Genomic DNA, 12,740 nt, shown 5'->3' on the forward strand with positions numbered 1-12,740 from the left:
GCAGGCCGCCCGCGCGCCGCTCGCGGGCGCGATATGGATTTTGCTGCTTTAAGGCTTCAGAGCTCCAGGCCCAGCCCCAGAGGGGCAGCAGTTTAGAATAGCAGTGCAGCTTTAGAGGCAGAGTGCTCTCTAGGGGCCTCAGGCAGGGGCGGCGAGCCGCGCAGCAGCTGCGGCCGCAGCGGACTTGGCCGCGCTAGCGAGTCGAAGACCCCTTGGGCTGAAACTCCCTCGCGCGGTCTTCCATTTCGTCTATCCAAGAGGCCAGCTGGCTGTAGCCAACCAGCTCGCCGCGGGCGCCGTGAGATATGGCGGCGAGCAGCTGCTTGATTTCCTCTTCCGAGGCTGCGGGCCGCAGGCCCTCGAGGTTCTCCAAGAAGTCGTTCTGCAGTTTCGAAATAAGTGTTTGTGAACACTGACTTTCAAAGGCGGGCTGCGGCGCGCGGATACACTGCAGCGCAGCTGCAGTGCAGCCAGCTGTCTCACCATTGTCACGTAGCCGTCAGCGTCGTCATCCAAAAAGTCAAAGAGATCCTGCGAATTTTGGCCAGCAAAATGGTCTCAGGAGATCAGAAATAACAAAAAGATCGCTCCTACTCGTTTTTGCGTTTCCTGGAGGTGCGGAGGCAGCGAGGCTCTCGTCTCGTCCTCCAGCAAGTGCATGATCATCTGTTGCGCGCGTTGGTTGGGCCGCTGAAGTGAATGTTTTGAACTCAGAATTGAACAGCTCACTGCAGTAAATGCGGGGTAAGTGAGTGTCCGCGAGGCGTCGAAGGCCTCCACCCAGCCTTCTGAAGTTGGAAGTTGAAAAGTTGCTGCTGCTTGGAGGTTCGGGAAGCGCGAGTTCACCTGCTTTCGCCTTGCAGTCGGGGACCCTCTCTTCGAGCGCGAAGGCGTCGATCATTTTGAAAATGTTTTCGAGAGAAATTGTGGGTTCGACGTCGATTTTGGCGAAGGCGTGGAAGACGTCCTGGTAGCCCTTCTGCACTTCGAAAGGGAGGCTGCTGTAGAGCTGGCTGGCCTCCTCGATCTCGCCCACTGCGCGGCCGGGGTGGGAAGCGAAGAAAGTGTCGGCCCTGAAGCGCAGAAACTGCAAAATCTGGTACTGGCGCTCGAGCTGCTGCAGCAGGACTCTGTGGGCGCTGGCCTGCACGGCCTGGCGGCTGGCGAGCGAGCCCACGTTGCTGAGCAGAGTGAAGTTCGCAGCAAGTGCGGGGAAGAGCCCCAGACTCAGCAGCAGAATCAGCAGCGGCGCGCAGCCGCTCCAGTAGCCCAGCACGGCGAACATGACGTGCTGGTAGTGCGGCGAGAGCAGCAGCTTCGCAGTGGCCGTCACGGCCACCACGTGCAGCGAAAGCGAAAGCTGAATGCAAGTCCGCAGCGCCGGGACTCCGCGCGGGCCCAAAATAAACAAAGACTCTTGCGAGTTCATCACTTTGGCGCCTCTGATGAAGCTGCAGAGAGCTCCGTTGCGGGAGATCGGCGGCAGCAGCTCGAGGGGCGCCTGCGGCAGCTGCGCGGCTTTCCGCGGCTGCGCCAGCGCCTGCAGGTACTCCCTGAGCTCGCCGCTGCTGGGCGTGTGGTAGTTCATGATGGTCTCCATTCTCCAAAAAAGAAACAAGTTGAGAAGCAGCAGCCCTCCTGCGGCGAAGACCAGAAACTCCGTCAGCGGCGTCGGGTCGAAGCCGAAGACCGGCCGCAGACACAGCAGCAGCGGCACGAACAGCAGCCACGTGGACACTGGAACTTCCACCATGTGCAGCAGCGCCTCGGAAAGCCGCTCCGACAAGAACTCCCCGAAGGCGAAGTCCCCCTCTTGGTGCGGCTCGAAGGGCGTCAGCGGATTCATGAATCGAAAGCGAAGGTACCAAAAGCGGAGTGCAGCGTCGGAGGGCTGTCCGCTCTCGACGAGCTGCTGAAACTCCAACACGCCCATCGCGTCGTACCTGCGAAATGCGGTGAAGTCGAAATGCGGTGAAGTCGAAATGCGGTGAAGTCCGCGCCGGCGCTGCGCCGTTGGTGCTGCTTACTGGCGCCACTCCTGCGCTGTCGAGAGCGAAACTGAGAGAAGAACCAACACGCTGACTGTAAACGTCACGAGCAAAAGAAAAACTATAATGTGGGCGCTTTCAAAGAGCTCGAAGACGACGGTGGGCGCCGCGTAGGGGTTCCCGCTTTCCTCTTTCAGTTCAGCAATGCCGATGCGCTCGAGGGAACTTTGGCCCAGCAGTTTGTCGTTTATTGCCATCGTCACTCCGAAACGCGTCAAAAAAAACAAAAGAAGAGAAATGAACCCGAGCACTGTCACCTCCTTCGTTATCGCCTCCACCACTTTCACCACATGGTGCAAACGCCGGTGTTCCAAATACTCCACAACTTCCTCATGCGCCACCTGAACAAACACTCATGCGTTCTTCGCCTTTCGCATTCACTTTGCGTGAAAACCCACTTCAAATAGCAACGTCAGGAACAAGATCACCACCAGGATGGCAATAGTTACGTTGGCGCGTGCAAAGGAGTGGTCGTGATCCTCTGCTGCAGCTGCAAGCTGACAGGCCCCACCTGAGGCTGTGCAAAGCATCTTTGCCGGCGGGGCAAACCCCAATGTGAAGGTTAAAAACGAAAACATGGCCTACATAGGAACGAATAGCGTTTGAACGTGCGCATCCAGCACTCCGCACTTTCCACAGAGCACGAAGAAGAAACACCAAGTGTCTCGACTCGCCAATAATTTTCCTAATTTCCCTGAAAGTCGGACTAAAGGCCGAAAGAAACCTTCGCTACAACTCCAAAGAGATACGGGAAGGCCAATGGAGCTCGCAGCTGCAAGTGGCAGCTTTCTGAATTTCTCAGCAGCAGTAGCGGGAAGGGCACAACGCGTGCAGATAGCCACGCTCTCTCCAGGCCTTCTTTGGCAGCATTTTGTCTCGAATTGTTTTCTCCTTCTCATTTTATAGAAGTTACGCCTTTTTCTGCCATGTGGGTGGAACCCGGTGCCTGCGCGACTTGGGTGCAGGACATACTCATGCCTGAAAGCTTGAAACTAAAGGGGCCGGCAAGCCAAGATATTCTTTATCTTGCTCCCTACTGGCAACAATTACTGTTATTCGCGGAGTATTCATTCCTGAATAAGTTGTAGTTGTACATTGCATTCATCACTACAGATGCGTCTACGAGTTTAATGCTGGGTACAGGGGTCCTTTCATACTCAGGCAGTAAACAAATTCAGTTTCCTCTTCGCTCTAAGCCTAAGTTGACCGACGAAAGAAAGAAGCATAAGAAATCCATCACCAGCCGATTTCACTTATAAATCAGGACACCTCGCACAAAAACAGGAGGAGTTCAAACGCTTGCAGAGAAACTTCTTTGTTGCTTTTCATTCAGTTTGCAATATTTTTTCCTGAAATTTTATTGTTACCTATACTGAGAGGGCTTTCTGGGGTGCCTACTTTGGCTGAACCAAACCAGTGGTACAGCTCTCTTAGGCAAGTTGCTGCCTCTTCTTGAACGTTTAAAGCCCCCATGCGTATGTTTTAGAGTTAACTAAAAGCAGTTTCATGTTGCTTGCCGCTATTATTTGTCCCTGTTCTAGGATGCTGAAACTCTACGGGTGAGATTGGGTGGACGATTCGTTTTGCAACGCCATGTTCTAAGGTGGCTTCTGCAAGTCTCAGGTCTTTTCGCCCCTATAAAGGCTCAATATAGTGCATGTTCATATATTAATTGGCAAAGAAACATATAAATGTGTCAGTTAATCATGTTTTTACGAGTATTTCATTTGTTGATGTTGCATTTGCTTCACGAGCGTGACCACTCCGTGACGCTTGTGATGCGATGTGAACTATGCAACCGCGTGGATTGATCAAAGAACCTCAACCAGAAAATACAAGAAACTAACAAGTATCTCATTTATGAATGCATGTACCAATTGTAATTAAACGACTTCAGATCAGCGAATAAGGTGTGCGCTGTTCATTAGTGGAATAGCTAGTTTCTGCGTTGCAGAGGGAACGATATTCCCCAAAAATGGCCAGAGGTATTTGCACTTTTATTCTCAACAGAGCTGGGAACTTCGCAGTCGATTCTGGCATTGTAAAGCCAATATTTTAGGGCCAGCAGCCGTGAAGTTCAATTCAATTCGTGGCTTTATATGGGGGCAATCTAAAACACTGGAGCAAGAAGATCAAGGGCAACACAGAAAAGCCTCCCACGCACGAAGAGTTAAGAGATTTACACGTATTTGTAGTGGTGCAAAATAGTGTAAGTCTTGCTCCCACGTGTGGGTGTGCACAGAGAAGCATACCCTTCTGTCTCCGACAAAAATCCGCAATTTAACAAGAAAGCTTTTGGATGAAGGCATTGGAAACGGCCAAAAGGTCATTTATTTGCAACATGTGCGCTGTGGAAAGCTTTTCACGGACGGGGTCAGATTCATGGCTGGAGTCAGCGGCGGAACTGGAACGATAGCAAAATAAGGTGCATTAAAATAGTGAAAATCAGCTTCGGAGAAATATATATTTTGCTACAATAACACACAGTTCAATATTTGCCGCAAATTGGTATTTAAAGCCACAGTAGAAGAGGAATGCAGAGAGTCACCGGCTCACAACGCAGCCAGGCAGAACGCATAGAGCTAGAGGGGTAGATAGCAAGCGCACTTTATATAAAGCTTAAGAGAAGTCACCAGAGGCAAAATAAATAACAAACGAACAGCAGCAGGATACTGAAATGCAGGATCGAGGGTGAAAGCAGTTTAGAGGTCTTCTTCAGCTGTTTCTGCTGTTGCAGAATCAGAAACTGGGGGAAGAGGAAGCAAAACTGAACAGGTTGCCTACTTTATATTATAAAACATACACAAGGGGGGAAATGCAACTATTTCTTTCTCGAATAAGCAATTCAATAGTGTACGTATGCAGTGCGCATGTGCAATCCCGTTTTGAGGTTTAGGGTCTACAATTCAGTTATTAAGATTTAGGGCTTAGGTTTTAGGACCTGACATCAGGGGCTTGGGGGCCTCAAGCCCAGCCCTTGAGCCTTAAAGTGACAGTTTTAGGCTGGCAATGTTAGCAACAATATTGCAGAAACAAAACAGCGCGAGAGAAAGAACCAATAAGCTCAATTTACATGAATTGGAAGGGAATGAACAGGTCTTCTCTCTCTGCTTCCAAACATCAAGACGCTCCGCCCCATGTTACCATCTTGCACTTGTTTAGCTGCACAGCAGACTTTATTTCTGGGCACTTGTGAAGCCCTCTTGTCCTCCATTTTACGCCTAACTCGTGCCTAAAGGCTTGGCAGCTGCTGAATGAAGAAAGACTTTGAGGAGGAGGCAAAACACAGAAGCAAGGCACTAGCCTCACCTTCTTGCATTTAATGACTTGCTGCTTTAAAACTGTACTGTTAGATCGTTCGTTTTCCCTGCATTTGGGCATTTGTGTGCAGCTGCATGCAGCAAAAAGGTGCGACGAGAATGGCCCGAGTTTAAAACCTGGAGTTCATCTGTTTGCTGCAACTAGAGCCTTTGAATACAAACACTTGAAGCGCTGGAGTGTGGCTTTGCTTTTCGGCAGTACCTTGCAGATCAAAACAGTTACTGTCTACGCACACACTCTTCTGGCTCTATCTGGCAGTTCTGGCCATGCCCTTGGCCTCCAGGCAAAGTATTCAAATGGAGCGCAGCTATTTCATCTTAGACTGCAGCGACAAAGCGGAACAAAACCACAGACTCGGAGGTGCAACTCGTTTGTAAACGCCTGAGTTCTGTCAACCTCGGAAACAGAACTTGCTGCTGCCTTGCCGGGAGACGCAAAAATGGGTTCTGATTTGGCGCACTCAAAGATAAAATAACGAACATTTGAACTTCAGGTTTTTACGCTCGGGTTTATTGTTCGCGAAGTGCTTTCACTACTTGCATTCGACCTCGGGGCCCTCCCAACGCGCTGTGTCGCCTAGGGCTCTCGCCCTATTACGCGTCAACCCCACTATTAATATTCAGTTGGCACGCATTGCAAACAAATTTCGTCAAGTTTAATGGAATAAACAGCCAGGCGAGCCGTCTTTACCAGCCCGGTGTGTGTGCAGTCAAAACCGGGTGAAGCGTCCTTGGCTTTCCGTCGATGCATGTTAACGTGAAGTGTCTTCTCTTGTCCTAGCCTCCCGAGTCCCACCCACAAAGGCGTTTCAATTCATTAAGCTATCTTTTGGATAGCATCTAAAGCTGCCGGGGCGTACACACGGCTGGCGGCCCGGCGATTCATCTTTCTTGCAGCGCATGGAGGCGCCGGACTGCTTGCTCTGTGTGCAGACACACACTCTGTTGTTTGCTGCGGCTCCGGAAAACTGCCTTCTGTTCCTTTTTCCGCATTTTCCGTTTTTTCCGGAAGTTTCAGTGATTTCTGGCTCGTAACTCGCCTGCGAGGGCCCCCGGCACAGCAGCATCGCCAGCTGGCTCCCGCAGACTCGCCGGCGCTGCACCATGGCGGACTCCACTGGAAGCCGCAGCGGAGCCCCTTCGCGGCTCCAGACGAAGGCCATGGAGGCTTCTTCGCTGCCAGCTCGCCGCGCTTCCCTCGCGCGCTTCGAGACATCGCCTGCAGACTCTTTCTTCGCCTCCGAGCCCCCCCCCCCCAACGTCGCCACTGCGGGCCTGCGAGTTCGCCAGTTTGTGCGGCCTCTGCACGAAGAGGAGGCGCTGAAGGAGGCGAAGGTGGCCATTGTCACGGCGGGCGGCACGGACGTCCCCTTGGAGGTGCGGCAGCTGCTCTTGCTGCTCTTTGCTGCTCTTTGCTGCTCTTTGCTGCTCTTTGCTTCCATTCTCCCTTTGCTTCTTTCTTTTTTTCAAGTTCCTGCCCCTCAGGCAGGCAGTTCTGCTGCTGGAGGCGTAGACCTGCTGCTGCTGCTGCTGCTGCTGCGGTGCTGCTGAGCAGCCGTCGCTCCTGTTTCCGGCGCCCGCGCCGGGCGCTCTCGCTTGCTGCTGCCGTTCCCGTGCTGCTGCAGCAGTTGCCACCGCCGCCGCAGTTGCCACTGCTGCTGCAGTTGCTGCTGCTGCTGCTGCAGTTGCTGCTGCTGCTGCTGCTGCTGCTGCTGCTGCGCGCACAGCGTGCGTTTGCAGTGCGTGTTCTGCGCAGCGCGAGGCCGTGCGGTACATCACCAACACCAGCTCTGGGGCGCGGGGGGCAGCCCTTTGCGAGCAGCTGCTGCGTTTGGGCTATTACGTAATTTTGGTGACTTCGGTGCGAGCCATAAAGCCCTTCGTGCGTCACCTGCTGCCGACTTACCCCATGCCCTCCATCCTCGACTTCATATCTCTCCGCGTGCAGCAGCAGCAGCAGCAGCAGCAGGGGGAGGCGGGCGAGGCGGGCGAGCAGCAGCAGCAGCAGCAGCGGGAGGAGGAGCCGCAGCAGCAGCAGCAGCAGCAGAAGCTGCCGCTGCAGCCAATCGTGGAGGAGCCCTCGGAGTCCGCGGGCTCTGAAGAGGAACTCGAAGCCCCTGCTGCTGCTGCCACTTCGCGAGGCCTGGCCTATCAAGTGTACGAAGTGGTGGAGCAGGAAGTCTCTGAGGGCGTGTCAGTGACTTCCGTGGGTTCTGTCCTCAGCAGCAGCGACTCTGCAGCAGCAGCGGAGGACGCAGCAGCAGCAGCAGCAGCAGCAGCGGAGGGCTCTGCTGCAGCGGCGCGCGCGCAGCAGCGGCCGCCCGCAGACGCCGCTGAGCCCGCGGGCGCAGCAGCCAGCAGCTCTGCTGCTGCTGCTGCTGCTGCTGCTGCTGCTGGGCCCTGGCAAGTGTCGCTGAAGGGGCCCCTGCAGCGGGGGGCCTCCCAGGGCCCCCAGGAGCTGCCGGAAGAAGAAGTGGAAGCTGCGGGCTGGGAGTTTGAGGGGAGCGAGGCGGAGGCGGCTCTGAAGCTGTACAGACACTGCAAAGACCGCCTCCTCTGCGTCACTTACCAAACTCTTGTTGAATATGCATTTATTGTTCGGGCAGTTGCTGCGGGGGCTGCGCCGCTGCGGGAGCGGCTCATGTTCTGTTCAGCAGCAGCTGTTGCGGACTTCTACTTGCCCTACTCCGTGAGGTCTCCGCACAAGCTGAAGACTCCGCAGCACCACGACGCGGCTCACCGCGCGGCCAACGCGCCCGGCGCTGCAGCAGCAGCAGCAGCAGCAGCAGCAGACGGGGGCGCGGAGGTGCAGAGGGGCCCGTCCCGCAGCATTTCCACCATGACTTCGATGCAGCCCAAGCGCTGGTTCACGGGCGAGGCGGCGCCGCACGACAGCTACAAGGGCGCGGGCGATGCAGGCGAAGCAGCAGCAGCAGCAGCAGCAGCAGAGGCCTCAGACCTGCAGCAGCAGCACCATTCGCAGCATTTCAGCTTGCGGCTCTGGGTGGCCCCCAAGATGCTGCTGGTCGTGCGCTCTGTGGCCCCGCACTGCTTCTTAGTGGCCTTCAAGCTGGAGACAGACGAAAGCCGACTGCAGCAATCTGCCACTTCCTACTTAGAGGGAAGCAGCAGCAGCAGCAGCAGCAGCAACGGCTCAGGCGTGGCGGACTGCGTCGTGGGCAATGCGCTGCGAACTCGGAGAGAGAAAGCAACGCTTTTCACGAAGATCGGACAAAAAGAAGTAAAACAAAAAGCAAAACAGATCAAGAAGTACCTCGGGGTGAGTCTTGCGATTGGAGCGAAGCAGCTGGCGAAACAGTCGGCAGATCAAGCAGCAAAAGAGTTGCAATGGAGCAAACTGCAGAGCAGCTTAGGGCCACGCAGTCCGAGTGTACAGACGCGAACAGACTGCCAGAAAGATACACAAAAATGAGAGAAAATGAGATAAAATAAAAGTACTCAAGTGCTTTCCTCAGCTCACGACCAGCAGCAGCAGGGGAGTTGCTGCAGTTTCCGTTTTGCAGATACAGTTTGAAGACAGTCAAATATGCCTGTCCTTTCAGTCTTTGTACGGAAGTGCACAAAGTGCTGCTGCAGTATCTGCTGGTGATTGGAGTTATGTTGCGTTGCTGCATGCGTTGGTCTGTGTCTTTACTTGCTTTCAGCACGGCACCATTGAAGCCCGCCTGGCCAAATACCTTTTCAAGCTTCAGAGCCTCAAAATAAAGGAGGCTTTCCTGTGAATTAGCACAATAAGTTGCAGCAGCTGCTGAGTTCTGCTGCTGCTCTGCTGCTGCTGCTGCTGTTTGTTTGTTTGCTTGTGTCTTGTTTATTTCCAGTGGCAACTGGAATGAGAGCAAACGAGCTCTGTGGGCTTCGCAGTCTGCATGCGCGGCTGTGGGCCGCCCTGCTGCCTTCTGGAGCTGCAGCCACGCCAAGAGGCAGCTTATTTGCCTCTGCTGCTTCTTAGCTTTGGCTTCGGCCGCTGTTTAGTTCTGCAAAACAAAAGAGCCCCTCAGCTGAGCTGAGGGCCTGCAGCGGCGCGGGAGGCGCTTGTCCTCAGCAGCAGCAGCAAGTGATGGCAGTGACGCAGCAGCAGCAGCAAATATATGAACAGATCTTTAGGTGCAGCAAATGCAGATTCAGACTTCGCTAGTCTACGCTAAAGGGCTTATTAGCCTCGGGAGGCCTCTGGCCGGAGCTGTGTCTCGAAGCAAGCTCAGCAGCAGCAGCCTTTGCTGCAGCACAGTTTGCTGTAGCCAAGCAGGAGCAGCAGATAGGCAGTCGCAGCAGCACGGCCAACAGCAGCACCGCCAGCAGCAGCACAGGCTGCAGCAGCGGGGAACTTGTGGATTAGTTTCTTCGGAGTTTTCTGCGGGTGGCGAGCGCTCCACGGAGGCTTAGGCATTGGAATTGTCTCATGCTGAAACAGAGTCTTTTGCATTCAGCATCGGCTGAACTTATTCAATCTAATCTATCTCCAGACTCTGCCATGTTCTGCATTACTTGCACAGTTCTGTTTGCTTATTGCTGCAAACCCTCTTGCTTCCCACTCGAGAGGCTCAGCAGCAGCTGGTGTCACTACTTGCTGCTTTTGCTTTCGTTTCTTTTGCGAAGTTCTGCCAGTCCGTTTGCCTGGTGCTGCGCTTTCTCGCTGTATGTGCTGCTACTACTTGCCTTTTTGTTTTGCCTCTGTTGCTGCAGCTGCTGCATTACTTGCCTTTTTGTTTTGCTTCTGTTGCTGCAGCTGCTGCATTACTTCCTTTTTGTTTTGCCGCTGCTGCTGCAGCTGCTGCATTGGACCCTGTTGCGGTGTGGCTGTGTGTTTCTTCATCTGCCCAGTAGTCTTTGGAGACTTGCCCTAGTTTGCTGGCGTTGCTGCTGCTTCTGCTGCTGCTGTTGTTGATGCCGTTTCTCTTGAGGATGCTGCTGCTGCTGCTGCTGATGCTGCTGCTTTTGCGGTGGGTGTCTCAGCTGCCTTTGATACTTTTGCTGCTGCTGTTATTCGCTCTGCTGTAGCTGCTCCTCATGTTGCTGCAGTTGCACCTGCTGCTGCGATTGTTGCAGCAGCTGCTGCTGCTGCGCTGGTACCCACTGTTTAAGATCTGCGCTTGCCTGCAGATGCAGTGGCCTGAGCCTGTCTTCTGTGATTGGCATTTTTGCCTCTCCTTTATCACCTCAGTAGCTCTAATTCTCGAGTCTGTCTGCTGCATTGCCTTTGCTGCAGTTGCCAGATTAGTTATATTTCACAACACAAACATCTAAAGGCCTCAGTGGCTCTTCAGGAAATCGGCAAACGGAATTTGTGAGGGGAAGCAGCAGCTGGTCTTTCGCCGCTTGTTCTCTTTCCTTCCTCTCCATTTCTGTCTTTTCTCTGATTGCTTTTATCTCAGATTCAATTTTTTCTGCCAGAGATGTTAAGGCATCGGCAGCGGGCAGCGAAGCCGCAACGCACACCCCAGCTTGCTGCTGCTGCTGCTGCTGCTGCTGGTCTTCACTCTGTTCTTCCTGCTGCTGCTGCTGCTCCTGATCTTTGCTTTGTTCTTCCTGCTGCTGCGAACCCTGATCTTCTCGCTGTTCTTCGTGTTGCTGCTTCTGCTGCTGGGCTTTCCACTGCTCTTCCTTTTGCTGCTGTTGCTGCTGCCTCACTATTTGCAGTGCATGACTGAGGTCTTTGAGTGCTTCCTCTGGCTGGCCTTTTGCTGCCCACGCTGCACCTCTGCGGTAAATTAGCTTTGCGTAGTTTGGCGTTTGCTGCAGCGCCTTTGAACAATCTGAAATGCATTCCGTATATTTCTTCAAGTAGAAATACGCAGCGGCGCGGTTGCCGTATAACTGGCCCATGAGGGTCTCAGCTGCTGCTGCAGGTTCTCTTGCTGTGGTGCCCGCAGCAGCAGCAGCAGCAGCAGCAGCAGCAGCAGCAGCAGCAGGGGCACTGCCCAGCTGCAATTAAGCACAAAAGCGCAGCAGAAAAAAGCCATCTGTTTTTTTTCTGACTTTAATTGGGTTAGTTTGGGTGGGATTGTAGTGGAGGCGCAAACGCCCCTCTTTTATTTTCATTTCTGAAAATGCCTCAGCTTTATTCTTTCAGTAACTTTCGCATATTTCTTTCTCTTTTGTTATATTTATTTGTTTTGCCAAGTCTGCTGCTGCCGCTGTTCCGTCTTTATCTGTGTCAGTCTCTCTCTTTCCTTATCTCTATTCCCTCACCCGAGCCAAGTATTCTTCACTTAGCTGCAGCGCCTTCGTATATTCCTTAACAGCTGCTGCATAGCGTTTCGCCCCGAAGTTTCTGTTGGCCGTTTCCTTAAGTGCTGCCAAATAGGCCAGCCAATCAGTGGGCGCTGCAGCAGATGAACTGGCTCGGGGGCCCCCCCAGGGGCCCCCAGAGGCCCCCTCGGGGGCCCCTAATGGGGCCTTTTCAGGGCTACCAACTTTCGCACTTGAGGGTACGGAGGCGCAAACGCGCATTCGGGGGGCCCCCGAGGAGGACTGGGCCCCGTTGCGCGCCCCCCTGGCAACTTGCTGCAGCAGCAGGCAGACAGACGAATAGAGTTGAAGTGGCATTACAAAAGTATATTTTACAAACTCAGTGTGAGTGCTTTGTTGCTTAAGGATGGACTAAAGAGCTGCTGGGCCCATAGGCAAAGCAGCAAACGCTTGGGGCCCTAGAAGTGTGTGTGTTAGACTGGCTCTGTAATAAGTGAGAGTGGCTGCTGCCCAGTGTCTAGACAGCACAGCTCAGTGCGGCCAGCAGCGCCTGAGTGCCCTGCATGCAGCAGCAGGGCTTCACTTTATAAAATGTGCTCCAGAGCCCTGTGGCTTTGCCCTACGGGGTGAGCTTTCTGCGCTTTCTGCTGGCTTTTGGCTGGGGGGCATCCTTTGGGGGCCTCTTCTTCTTCCTTGTCAGGGTCGAAGGCATCCCAGGCCTTGTAATACTCCGGCAGTGAATTGAGATCTCTTGCGTATTTTCGTCGGTTTGCCCCCGCATTCGAAGCTTGCTGCTGCTGCTGTTCTTGCTGCTGCTGCTGCTCGTGCTGCTGCTGCTGCTGCTCTTGTTGCTCCTGCTGCGCTCGCTGCTGCAGTTCGCTAGACTGTCTGGTTTCGCTCGTTCCTGGTTGCTGTGGGACTTCTTCAGCTTCATATTTTGTCTGCTTTTTTGATTTTTCTGCTTTCGAAAAACTCTCTTCCCATTCTTTCAAGTCCGATAAATAAGCGCGCACTTCCTCCGCGTTGCGGCGGATCTGCGCCTGCACAGCTAGCGACATTCTTTGCCAGATGCTGCTGCTGCTGCTGCTGCTGCTTGCTGTCTTTGTTGCTGCTGGCAGCAGCTGTTGCTGCTTTTGCTGCTAGGTGCCGTTCCTCACAACGG

At 53.9% G+C, this 12,740-nt stretch overlaps 4 protein-coding genes across 4 annotated transcripts; 1 reads left to right on the forward strand and 3 right to left on the reverse strand.

Moving 5' to 3' along the window:
• Positions 1-193: 193 nt before the first annotated feature.
• Positions 194-1,933, reverse strand: ENH_00021980 (hypothetical protein, conserved; the record flags this gene model as incomplete). Its single annotated transcript, XM_013579552.1, has 3 exons — positions 194-269; positions 578-666; positions 809-1,933. 3 exons carry the CDS (start codon positions 1,931-1,933, stop codon positions 194-196), a joined length of 1,290 nt encoding a protein of 429 aa, XP_013435006.1.
• A 90-nt stretch (positions 1,934-2,023) lies between these two features.
• On the reverse strand, positions 2,024-2,578 carry ENH_00021990 (hypothetical protein, conserved; the record flags this gene model as incomplete). The annotated part of the gene is made up of 2 exons (XM_013579553.1): positions 2,024-2,389; positions 2,447-2,578. 2 exons carry the CDS (start codon positions 2,576-2,578, stop codon positions 2,024-2,026), a joined length of 498 nt encoding a protein of 165 aa, XP_013435007.1.
• A 3,894-nt stretch (positions 2,579-6,472) lies between these two features.
• ENH_00022000 (DNA/pantothenate metabolism flavoprotein domain-containing protein, putative) lies at positions 6,473-9,111 on the forward strand (the record flags this gene model as incomplete). Its single annotated transcript, XM_013579554.1, has 3 exons — positions 6,473-6,745; positions 7,125-8,648; positions 9,034-9,111. 3 exons carry the CDS (start codon positions 6,473-6,475, stop codon positions 9,109-9,111), a joined length of 1,875 nt encoding a protein of 624 aa, XP_013435008.1.
• Positions 9,112-10,603: 1,492 nt separating this feature from the next.
• On the reverse strand, positions 10,604-12,636 carry ENH_00022010 (hypothetical protein, conserved; the record flags this gene model as incomplete). Its single annotated transcript, XM_013579555.1, has 3 exons — positions 10,604-11,311; positions 11,579-11,893; positions 12,202-12,636. 3 exons carry the CDS (start codon positions 12,634-12,636, stop codon positions 10,604-10,606), a joined length of 1,458 nt encoding a protein of 485 aa, XP_013435009.1.
• Positions 12,637-12,740: the final 104 nt, after the last annotated feature.

This window comes from Eimeria necatrix, genomic scaffold (genome assembly GCF_000499385.1).
Source record: "Eimeria necatrix Houghton genomic scaffold, Enh_scaff176, whole genome shotgun sequence".
In the NCBI taxonomy this organism is placed as follows: Eukaryota; Apicomplexa; class Conoidasida; order Eucoccidiorida; family Eimeriidae; genus Eimeria; species Eimeria necatrix.